Source organism: Octopus sinensis, linkage group LG12 (assembly GCF_006345805.1).
Source record: "Octopus sinensis linkage group LG12, ASM634580v1, whole genome shotgun sequence".
Lineage (NCBI taxonomy): Eukaryota > Metazoa > Mollusca > Cephalopoda > Octopoda > Octopodidae > Octopus > Octopus sinensis.
Window position 1 is genome coordinate 38,026,285 of NC_043008.1, and position 13,631 is coordinate 38,039,915.

General features: G+C 32.9%; 1 protein-coding gene across 3 annotated transcripts in view; it reads right to left on the reverse strand.

The window, feature by feature from the left end:
- Positions 1 to 13,631, reverse strand: part of LOC115218045 (Down syndrome cell adhesion molecule) — a 665,166-nt gene that overhangs the window by 41,104 nt on the left and 610,431 nt on the right. For 2 of the 3 annotated variants that reach the window (XM_036507874.1, XM_036507877.1), the window contains one exon: positions 2,178 to 2,204. The exons of the other annotated variant lie outside the window; for it this stretch is intronic. In XM_036507874.1, coding sequence (XP_036363767.1) covers positions 2,178 to 2,204 — 27 coding nt within the window. The remainder of the gene's footprint in view (positions 1 to 2,177; positions 2,205 to 13,631) is intronic. 3 annotated transcript variants of the gene reach the window in all.

The window sequence follows — 13,631 nt, forward strand, 5'->3', positions numbered from 1 at the left end:
AGATATTGAATACAGTTACAATATTTGCAGAAAGATTTTCTTAAAAGTTAACTATTTGAAAATCATCATCATCATCATCATCATCATTTAGCATCCGCTTTCCATGCTAGCATGGGTTGGACGGTTCAACTGGGGTCTGGGAAGCCAGAAGGCTGCACCAGACCCAGTCTGATCTGGCAATGTTTCTACAGTTGGATGCCCTTCCTAATGCCAACCACTCCGTGAGTGTAGTGGGTGCTTTTTACGTGCCAGACGAGGCTGGCAACAGCCATGATCGGATGGTGCTTTTTATGTGCCACCGGCATGGAGGCCCGTAAATATTTTAAAAAATCAAAATGTCATGAACTTTTGAGAAGAAGTTTTCCTGTTATGTGTATTTTGTGTGTAAGCGCTTTCATTGTGTAACTTTTCATACTCACATGTAATCGGGATTAATCTGAATAGAGGAAGCTGGTTTTAAGTAAGGGTGTTGACAAGTTTTGGTTTAGTTTCTGATTTAGAGTTCTTACAAAGTATTCTTCTTTTTGCCTTACAGGAATTACAGAACAAAACATTAATCTACTACATCACCTGTTCACAACGCAACTAGAATTACATCAGAGAAACAGAACCAAATTTGAGTGTACCCAAACAGCAAATTAAAAACTCGTCTCTTAGAGATGCTCCTTGTAATAAATATTTAGATATTTATGCAAATGGAAAATTCAAAATATTCCAATTTTACAAAATAAACAACGAAAAAGATCAACTAAAAAAGGCAAAAGAGGAATGCTTTACAAGAAATCTAAATCAGAAACTAAACAGGAAATAGTCAACACCTCTACTTACAAATGACATTTTCTATACGAGTCAGCCCAGAACATGTGTGCTTGAAAAGCTAACAGTAAAAGCACTTACACACAAAATGCACACATTGTTAAAATTTCTTTCTCGAAGGTTTGTGACATCATGTTTTTAAGATATTTTAAAATAGTTAATAATTTTTAAGAAAAATTTTTATATATAGATATATTATATATGTATGAACTTTACACTCCTTTCAAAGGATCCATATTCATACCAACTAACAAAAACATGGATGCTTCTTATGCACTCCAACACCTAAAATGCATGTTAGGACTGAATATTTAAAGTATCACTCAGAGATTTAAAACTAGTTGTTTTTCTCCTTTTGAGATCAGCGACTGACAGTTGCTTCAATAAGTATATACTGTAAGATCAGCTGGCTTCTGTCCCAAACCAGGCAGTTTTCTGGTACTGAAGAAGAGAAATTACCCAGAAACTATTGGTCTGCTGGTACTGCCTATGGCTAGTAGGGAGTAGTAAGCCTCCTTACTTACAGTATATCTCGGACACAGACTATGAATGTGTTGATAAACCAGCTTGAAAAGATGTTTTCTTGGGGTTAAAAAGTAGTAACATAGTCCTATGCAGAACGGCCACGATATTTTGGCAAATAAACTTCAATAAAGCAAAAGTCGATCAGGGTTATAATGGTGCCCAGGTGAAATCCAGTGGTTGCTTCTAAAGCATTTCTGACCAATTTGCCTAACCTTTGATATATTTATGATAATTTATTCATACTTATGCACACACACACACTCACGCACACACACAGAGTAGAACTGGACAGATTTAAAATGATAATTAAAATGATATTCCCGACTTTATTATCAATATACTATTAGCTGTAGAATGACATAGAATGAAAGTAAACCCTTGCAAACATTCACCCCTCTAGTAAATACGACTTAACTATCCTCTCACACCACCTCTGATGAAGGGATATTATTAATAAATATCCTAGAAACAACTGTAAGACCTTCTATCTATAAATGCTCTAATATCTACACAGCCTTGGTTTTTTATTTTATTATGCAAAAAAATCTTATATACACACACTGACATAGAACCAACGTTGAACCCTTTATTTGCAATATTAGCGAATCTGGAACTTAACTATGGTCTGTCTATAGCACTTATTCAGCATTATCTGACACCTTTGGGTCTCAATGACACCATTATATATATATATATAATATATATATATATATATATATATATATAAAACACACACACACTATGAATAAATATTATGAAAAAATATGTTCCTTATGAATAAATATAATGCAAAATTTAATAATGCTGCATGGGAAACTGCAGCACCAGTTACTTACCTGGACTGAGAGGAAATGTTTTATCATCTGAGAGCAATTTAAAGTAAAAATTGGACAGATTTAAAATGATATTCCCGACTTTATTATCGATATGTTATTAGATGTAGAATGATATAGAATGAAAGTAAACACTTGCAAACATTCATTCCTCTAATATATATGATCATCATTGTCGTCATCATCATCATCGTCAGTGTTGTCATCACCCTCATTATCCTCATCATCATCATCATTTAATACCTATTTTTCTATTTTTTCATGTGTTGGACAGAGGGTATTTGAGGCAGATCATTGTAAGGTTGGATGCCCTTCCTCTTACCAATCTTTATTTGTCCCCAAGCAAGGTAACATTTCCCCCATGTCCAATTCTGCCAGACTACTAGAAATGAATGACACTGCTTGTATGAGACCCCCTTTGGTCATGACTGACCATGGGATTGCATCCAGAAAGTTACCCTCCCAGGTACAAGTCCAGGCAAGGTTGTTTATGGAAGACCAGCAGTCGCCCATGCCACCGATGTTATCCAAGGGAAAGGCAAAGGCTGATAAAGCTTGGCTCCAGTGATGTCGCAGCTCATTTCTACAGCTGAGTGAACTGGAGCAATGTGAAATAAAGTGTCTTGCTCAAGAACACAATACATCACCCGGTCCAGGAATCAAACTCACAACCTCACGATCATGAGTTCAATGCTCTAACCACTGAGCCATGCGCCTTCACATGTATGACAGTGGCAAAATTATTTTCAACTCTTTTGTGATGCCAAGACTTAGAGGACACAAGCATACACACATGCACGTGCACGCACACAGACACACACACAAACACACACACAAGTATATGCCAAGCCTCTTTCAGTTTCCCTCTACCAAAGCCATTCACAAGGCTTTGATAAACCTGGGGCTATAGTAGAAGACACTTGCTGAAGGTGTCATGCAGGTGGACTGAACTCAAAACCAAAGAAGGTGAGAAGCAAACTTAATTTTAAATACAAAATAGTTTTATTTGATGCATGTAAATGCTTCATCTAGTATCCAGTAGACATGTATTGTGCATAATGGATTAACAAGTTTGAAGGATCAGATAGTGTCTGCACAGGTAAAATGGTATGATGAGGGGTGTCTGTTTACTTTTCAGATGTTTGTGTATCCATATAGAAGTCATCATAAGAGGTCTTCATATGTGATGTCTACGTGAAGTAGGAATTTTGAAATAGCATTTCTATAGTCATTGGTATATTGAGATTTGTTCATGTACAATATCAAACTTTCATTCATTGCTTAAAAGCAATTATGTGGTGTCAATAGATATAAAAAAAGTCTCACATATTTTTTGTATCATCACATGTTAAGACCTTAATTCTGATACTGTTGAGTCTGTTGACATATTCAGAATGTAGCAATAAAAATTAGTAATTTTGTGATTCTGTTAATGTCACATTATTACCAATTACTTTAAACCGAGATTTTCTTAAAGCCAGTTTGGTCCCTAAAATATTAATTTCTCAGTATTTTAGTTGATAAATGGTAATTTCAGTTGCTGATGTAATAATCCTTTCTACTATAGACACAAGGCTTGGAATTTGGTGGCATGATCCAAGTCAGTGACATTAACCTGCAGTGTGCAACTGGTACTGGTTTCATTGATTGTGAAAGGATGAAACGTAAAATCAGCCTTGCTGGAATTTGGACCCTGAACATAAAGATGGTTGAGATTCCGCAAAGCATTTTGTCCAGCATGCTATAATGATTCTGTCAGTTCATCACCATTGTTACTCTAATAATAGGAAACTGTTATAATAGAAAGCATTCTAAGAGACAAAGAATGCTATATATAAATATACTACTGTGAAAGAGTAAAATGTTTGGTCTAGAAAGTTAGTAACTTTCTAAAAATTAATTTTAGAGATATTTCTTTAAAGTAAATCTTTAGTAATTGTTGTTATTGTTGGCATCTTATTGTATCTAGTAAATATATTTCAATGAGCTAGGTTTCATTTTTTCAAGTCTATCTATTAGCCACACAATGCAAGAATAGATTTAATATTTTTCTCTTCATTTTAATTAGTTTTGAATTTTTCTGTATTATGATTACAGAAAATTATGATAAATGATACTAATATCAAGTTTACAATGAAAGCTATTATTTTATTTAAAATATCATCTAACACAATTTGAATAGAATAATTCACAATATAGAGGGCTTTAAATAGTTATCATGAACTTAGTAATCTCCTTGTCTGAGACCAGTCAATTCATTCACATTGAGTTCTTCATTTAAAACTGTTATATTGGAATTGGTTAAAGCGCAGCCACAGTGAAAGCATTTCTACATGGTCAAGTCCCATAACAGAACCACAAATTAATGAAACAATTTGTCAGTTTTATATTATGTTATATCATATTCTCCATTCATTGTAGTAAAACTTATCAATATTGTTTTCACCAAATCTCTGAGGTTGAGGGCAAGAGTTCCAAACCAATAAATTCTTCCTTCTAAATGGCAGTTAACCTTGTCAATCTCTTCTGTAAGCGACATTGTTTCTGCCAGACCCTCAAGGTTGAGGGCAAGAATCCTGAATCAATAATTAACATACTCTTCTCTCTTTACTGTAGTTAAGCTTATAAAACTTCTCAATGAAACAATCCTATTCTCAGCAATTCTCTCAAAGCAAGGGTTCCAAACCAATAAATACTTCCTTCCACATGGCAGTTATACTTATCAAACACCTCCATAACAACAATATTCTTTTCAAGAAACCCTCAAAGTTGAGACAGTCTAAAACCAATATGTTCAATTTCATATGGCAGTTAAATATATATAATTCTCTTATAAAACTCTTCCATGGTACTAACTGTTACCAACATAGATGACCTTCACCAGTGTCTTAGAATTCCGGAGTTTATTGTTAGTCAAAATCAGCTGAATGTGTTTGCCATAGATTCAAAGAAGAACTGGCAGTAGTTGGAGATAAAGATAATTCTATGGTTTTGGATCAATGATTGATACTTTATTGATTGAATCATCTGTAGAATTAATTCATCGGTTTAACGCCTCCATTTGGTCATTATCTGATTTTAGTGAAATCCAATTCATTGCAAGAATCTGGACAAGGTTTCCTGTTTGTCAAAAATTTCCTACCATCCTCATGCCAGTCACAGAGGCCTGCAAAACGTCGAGTGTATTTCCATTCTTCCTTATCCAACCATTAGGAAAAGCAACAATCTCTTATTTCTATATTACATACCTAGATACATATTTGCACACACACATATATATATATATATATATATATATATATATACACACATATAAATATATATATATATATATAATTAATCAATATAGGGTGGCAAAAAAATTTTGTAGAATTTCTTTGCCACCAGCGGCCTAGTGGGAAAAAATTAAATAGTCATAGACCATTTATAAGTTCAACATCACAATCAAGGAACGGCCATAATAGGCCATTCACCCACTAGAAATAACAGCCAAAGCTTCAACCGCAAAATAACATTAATTCCGCAAACCAGGAGAAAATTAAAAAAAACATTTACCCTGTAATTTCTTATACGATGCACCGTTTCATCTATTGTTTAATGGTAAACTAACCTGATTAAATTAAATCAAGCCAATCTTCCATAGGCCCTTAGATTCGTCAGTAAGAAATAGCCAGATCGGAACAGATATTTTCACGAGGCACTTCTGTCCCTGCCTCGGCAATATCTGACCTAAAATTTTCAAATCATCGCACTCGCGCCAAATTTATCGGCAGCAAATAAATATAAGCCGGCTTATATTTATTTGCTGCCGATAAATTTGGCGCGAGTGCGATGATTTGAAAATTTTAGGTCAGATATTGCCGAGGCAGGGACAGAAGTGCCTCGTGAAAATATCTGTTCCGATCTGGCTATTTCTTACTGACGAATCTAAGGGCCTATGGAAGATTGGCTTGATTTAATTTAATCAGGTTAGTTTACCATTAAACAATAGATGAAACGGTGCATCGTATAAGAAATTACAGGGTAAATGTTTTTTTAATTTTCTCCTGGTTTGCGGAATTAATGTTATTTTGCGGTTGAAGCTTTGGCTGTTATTTCTAGTGGGTGAATGGCCTATTATGGCCGTTCCTTGATTGTGATATATATATATATATATATATATATACACATATATAAATATATAAATATATATATATATATATAAATATATAAATATATATATACACATATAATATACATATACATGAAATATACATATATGCATATATATCTCTCTGTGTGTGATGTGTACATGTGTGTATGTGTGTGATAGGTGTATATATATATGTATGTATGTATATAATATATGCATATAATATATTTGTATTTTGTTACATACATACTGATGCAGACATACATATATGCATACAGGCTCACACACATACATACATATTTGCATATATAAGTACATACATAAACCAAAGTTTCCATAACTAAGTAAGCAAATTACCTAATATTAGTGTTTAATGTTGCCTACATATTGGACACAGGATGTGTGTATGTATGCATGCAACTATGTGTGTGTTTGTGTGCATCTGAGAATGCGTGTTTTTGAATGTGTGTGTGTGTGTGATAGAGAGATAGAGAGGAAGAGAGAGAGAGGCATACAGATAGAAATAGAGACAGAGACAAAGACAGACAGACGGACAGGTAGACAAAGACAGACAGGTAAATAGACAAAACAAGAGAGATAATACTGCTTACTCCATATGAGGTCTGACCAGAGATTTAGAGGAATCTGTAAGATGTCTCTAAGAAGACCAAGTGGAAGTATAATGTCACAAGAATTCCAAATTGTGATAATAGCACTAGATACACAGTTTGACAAATATTGCTGGCAGACAAAGCTGGTATCATACTGGTTTACTATTCTGTTTACACAATGAAAATATCAAAATAAAAATTTAAAACAAGTCTGGTAGACGTCAACTAAAATGGTAAAAAAAAACAAAAACGAATATACTTATTTTTAATACATATGTTTATACTACACATATCTTCATACACACACACACACACACACACATATATATGCAGGTATATATGCATGCACATACATAGGTGTGTGTATGCACTTATAAATGTGTGTATATATATATGTGTGTATATATATATATATGTATATATATATATATACGCATATATACATATATATATATATATATATATATATATACATACATACATATATGTATATATATACATATACATATATATATATATATATATATATATATATATGTATATATATACATACATATATATATATATATATTATATATATATATATATGTATATATATATATATATATACATATATACATACATATATGTACATATATATATCATATGCATACATTCATGCACACACACATATACGTGTAAACATACGTGTGTGTCAAGTAAAAGACAGAACCACATCTATCATAGACTTGGTTACATGTCAACTTCTTTTTGCTATTGTTTTGTTGTGTGTATATGTAGTCATGATGAGGCATACACACCTTCCCAATCCTTACAAGCATGACCCAACAGAATATTCATGCTGTAACAGATAATGGGAGAATGGAATATGCCAGTACTAGGGTGGATATTCCTCATTTTGCAGTTGAGAGGGCCGGATCACTAAGTAATGAAGTACCTTATTTAATGACATAATACACCTTCCTATCCAGGAGCCCCACTTCAAAACAATGAGTCTCCCAGTCACCCACTAATCAATGTGAAGTATCATTGCACTCTATGGATTTGCATCTTCCAGGAAGTGTAAGGGATAAAGTATCATAGCATAACAGAAATGGATCTAAGGGAACACTTTTTTATATACTTCTTCTTCTCCCTCCAGGAAGTGTAAGGGATAAAGTATTGTAGCATAACAGAAATGGATCTAAGGGAACACTTTTTTATATACTTCTTCTTCTCCCTCCAGGAAGTGTAAGGTATAAAGTATCGTAGCATAACAGGAATGGGTCTAAGGGAACACTTTTTCAATATACTTCTTCTCCCTCGCCTAATATAGTAATCCCTGCTTTAATCTTTCAGCTCTTCTCTCCCTTTAATTTAATCCTCTTCTTCACCCTTGCTCATCTTCTCTTCCACTTTTTATGTCCATTTTTTTTCCTTTCTGTCTTTCTCTTAAAGTTTTTCTCTCACTGCTACATGTTAGACTCACATTTGTTTTGCTTTCCCTACGATTTGCTGCTGGGTCATTCATGTTTAAAAGCTGTAAAATATTTCCATCTTTCCATTTTTATTTTCACTTCTGTCATTTCAATTCTGAAAAAGGACATTATCTGAAATACTGGATATGTCACTTCCCATAACAATATTATTTTATCCTTTCTGTTACTTTCTCTAGGATATATATATATATATGTATGGATATGTGTGTGTACATATATGACTGTGTATATATACATATATATATGTATACACACACACACATATATATAAATATACCATAGTAGAACTGTGCTCAATGACAATGTGATCAAGTTGAATCATCTACTTAGTCGAACAAATCGACCCCAGGGCTTATTCTTTGTTAACCTAGAACTTATTCTATCAGTTTCTTTTGCCGAACCGCTAAGTTATGAGAACATAAAAACACCAACATCGGTTGTCAAGTAATGGTGGGGACACAAACAGAAGCACACTAACATATACATATAAATACAACAGGCTTCTTTCAGCTTCTGTCTACCAAATGCACTTACAAGGCCTTGGTCGGCTTGAGGCTATAGTAGAAGACACTTTCCCAAGGTGCCACACAGTGGGACTGAACCCGGATCCATGTGGTTAGAAAACAAGCTACTTACCACACAGTCACTCTTGCACCGCTATATGTATATGATATAAATATATATATAAAATATACACAAGAGTTATGGAATGGAGTAGGTAAAATCTGGGCTATATATGTTTTATATTTAGTATGGATTGCTTGAAGCTAACTTTCTTCCTACACCTTGATCCCTAGATCTTACATTTATATACATCTTATGACCCTTCTGTCCGGCAGTCGCCATGATAGATCGGTAGCCACTACACACATTTTTTTTCTCTCCTTGTTTCTTTCTGTGGAAGAGCGTAGGCTCGAAACGTTAAAGACTTTTTTAATTCTTGAGCATTATACTAATACATCTGTTTGGTTTCTACACCACCTCTCTTTGTCTTTTGTTATTTTCGTGAATTCTCCATATATATATATGTATGTATGTATATATGTGTATATATATATATATATATATATATATATATGTGTATGTATGTATGTATATATGTATATATAATATATGTATATATATATAATATATCTATATCTATCTATCTATGTGTGTGTGTGTATATGTGTATGTGTGTATAATCATGTAATGAATATGCATTTATATATCAACTAGAGTATCTGAGTTGTCAATTATGAAGGAGCTATAGTTAAAAAAATGTGTATAAAAGTTGCTAATGAGTGTATGAAGATGTAAATAAAAATCACAAAATAATAGGAAAATAAGAACATTATATATGTCACTCCTACATAATTTTACAAATTTGATTACTTTTAATATACGAATTTGATTACATTTAATATACGAATTTGATTACTTTTAATATGTACAACGTCGTGTTGCCAACGATTTACTCATTATTCTACATAATGTTATTTTCTGCAATAAATGCTCTGCCTAATTTCTCAAATGCTGCACACATACATATGTATGCAAAACTTCCAAAAATAAGTGCATATTTACACATGAGAACATGATCTTAGAACCAGGTTAAATACATTTTCCGAAAAGTTTCCAATAGACAAAATGTTGACTTCATGTAAAAGCTGAACATTTACAACATATTTGACATTTTCCATACAAAAACTACAAATGTACATAATAAGCATTATTATTCACTTTCACTGGAAAAGTTCCTGAAGAACGAGATTTCTTGTATAGTCTTGAAGCTGCTTCAGCACTTTTGGCCTACTTAAATTTCTGTTTGTAATTTCAGATTGTTTTTATTCTTTGTTCTACTTAAATCAAGAATTACAAGCATGCAGTGTGAATAGGCTAAAGTTGAATACATGATACCTCTCGCTAAGTTGAATATAAAAAGTAATTCGGGAATACACAAAACAGAATTATTTTTAGCTGAATAGCAGAGACGAATGTATACAGCATCATCATCATCATCATCATCATCATCATCGTCATCATCACTTAACGTCCATTGTCCGTGCTAGCATGGGTCGGATGATTATACGTAGCATATTATATGTATCCATTAGATTTACCAATAATAAAAAGAAGAACTTGATTTGATTATCAGAATTTATGTCGAGTTTTAGTTGAGCAATATGAGATAAAGGAGTCAGCAGAATGAAGCTTTGAATATAAAAAAATAAACAGAACAACTCCAGCCTGTGTCAAATAATTTAGAGCTTGTGATAAATGATTTAGACTGTGGTTTAATTTGATTTTTAACCCTTATAAATAGTGTCTTCATTGGAGTGCTCCTTCACTTTTAGCAATATGTATAAAGCATAGGTGTAGTGTAAGTTAGTGTCTTGGCAGGAAAAAGTTATAATGCACAAAGGGGATGAAGGACTGGAGGATTGTATATTTTCTTGCATATGAGTATAGTAAAAAGGATGGCAGAGGCAGTGTAGAAACAGTTTTTCTGGTTTGATAGAGGAATTTTGTTATTGTTTGTTTCCAGTTAGGATTGTATGTAAAAGAGGATGCCAGAAGTAGTAAAGTTGCATGGTATTTCAAAGGGTAAATGTGCTAAATATATGCATATGTATGTGTGTATAAATATACATTCATATACATATATATATATATATATAATTTCAACAATTGAGGGTAAAATTAATTAATTATTAATCAATTTCACCAAGTATTCAGTATGTAAAGGGACCATTATAGGCGAATTCAAAATATTACATTCAGTATGTGGCAAAGTAATTTATTTTACTAAGCCCTTATATATAATATATATATATATATATATATATATACATACATACATACATACATATATATAAATATATACACATATACACACACACATACCCATGTATATATATGTATATGTATATATTCATATATATATATATTCATATATATATATGTGTGTGTGTATGTATATATGCACACATATTTATACGCATATACATATATGAGGAGAAATTATTTTGAATCGTTATAGATATTGTAATAATAATTGTTGTTGTTGTGGCCCTTTTGTGGTTGCTACCAAAATAAGACAGTTCATTTCTCTGCTGCAATGATTAATACTCCCACAAGAGACGTTTGTCAAGTTCATATTTAAGACGTCTTTGGGTATTCAGTAATACATACATCAGAAAGGAGAAAATAAACAATTATTTACAACTTTGCTAAGTATTTTTTTTTCTTGCTAATTTTCACATACTGATTTTTCCATCACATTATCTCATTATATAGGTCAGCCCTGTATAATGTACAACACCCAGAGGTGTTCCCTATGTGTTTTCTCTAAAATAATTAATGAAAGGAAATGTGTTTATGAGTGTGTGTGTGTGTGTGTGTGTGTTTGTACATATGTATACACAGACACACAGACATATATATACTAAAGGAAAACCCTTCAAATGGGAATGTAGGGAAAAGTAATTTTTTCCATCTAAATATACATATGTGTGTATGTATATATATATATATATAATATATATATTATATATATATATATGTATATATATATATATACCTATACACACACACATATATATGTGTGTGTGTATATATATATAATTATGCATGCATACATTTGTATGTATGTACATATACATGCATGTATATGTATAGATGTTTATCTATTTACCTATGTGATTATATGCATATCTAGATGCCTATAGACACTCGCATACTTATATTGTTTTATATTTGTTTGATAGATTCTTGATGTGAATTTGTGTGCTGAAACAGATGGTTTACCTTGGGAGGGCCATTTTCCCAATACAAACACACAAAGCAAAATGGTTTCCCTAGGTGCATCTATGTATCTGCATATATGTGTATGCATGAGTATGTGTGTGTGTGTGTGTGTATGTACATATAAATATATATATATATATATATATAATATATACACACACATATTAATGCTATAAATTTGGTTAGAGGGAGAAAAGAAAAATGGGAGATGAAAAATTTCATTGTTTTTCTGTTACTATTGTTGTTTGGCCCCAGGCCAGATCTATTATCTGAACCTACAATGAACAAAGTCATTCTGGTCATGACCATCCCCATTTTTGATCAATAGTTCATTTTAGACCTCATTTTCTAATATAATATACTGTTATTTTAAGATGGTAGAGAATATACTAAAGCAAATTTGGTTGCTATTTCTAACAGATTAGGTGACCACATAGAGGCTATCATTTTATCGCATCCATTCACATGAAATGGATAAAACCTCAGATTAGCAAACACATCGATTGGACCACATTTATAGCTTATTTTTTAATACAAAGCATGACAAAACAAAATAGGTGGCATAACATATCTTACGGCCTTTACTGATCAGATTGCCAAAATGTAGTCTATAGATAAATGCGAGAATAAATTTCTTCATCTTCATAGGGTATTTGAATTAAGACAACGAATCTTCACCAGAGTGAAAAACAAGAGCATATAATATAAACAAAAGGAAGAAGGAAAAAAAAGAAAACATGGCTTAGACAAATAGTCTAGAAGTTGTGAACAATATTTTCCCCATATATATATATGTGTGTGTGTGTGTGTGTGTGTGTGTGTGTTTGTGTGTGTGTGTGTGTGTGAGTGTGTGTGTGCGTATGTGTGTGTGTGTATGTGTGTGTGTGTGTATGTATATACGTTTCTTTACTGCCCACAAGGGGCTAAACATAGAGGGGACAAACAAGGACAGACACACGGATTAAGTCGATTACATCGACCCCAGTGCATAACTGGTACTTAATTTATCGACCCCGAAAGGATGAAAGGCAAAGTCGACCTCGGCGGAATTTGAACTCAGAACGTAGCGACGGGCGAAATACCGCGAAGCACTTCGCCCGGCATGCTAATGTCTCTGCCAGCTCGCCGCCTTTATGTATATATACACACACATATGCATGTTCATGCATGTATTTCTGTTGTACTGTGTTCAAGATACATTTTGGTGAACATGGGCATAATATTTGTGATATGCTGTAAGATCATCAGATGTTTAGGGGTACTTTAACACCAGATACTCTCACCCAGGTAAGATACAAATGTCTCACCTCACTCAGCAAGATTTGATCAGACACTGACTTGAGACACAACAGCAAAAATCCATGGACCATTCATCCACTTGGTCCACTCACTATTTCTCAGATGGTTGTTGAGATAAAGTACTCAGATACGTTCTTCATAACTCTGC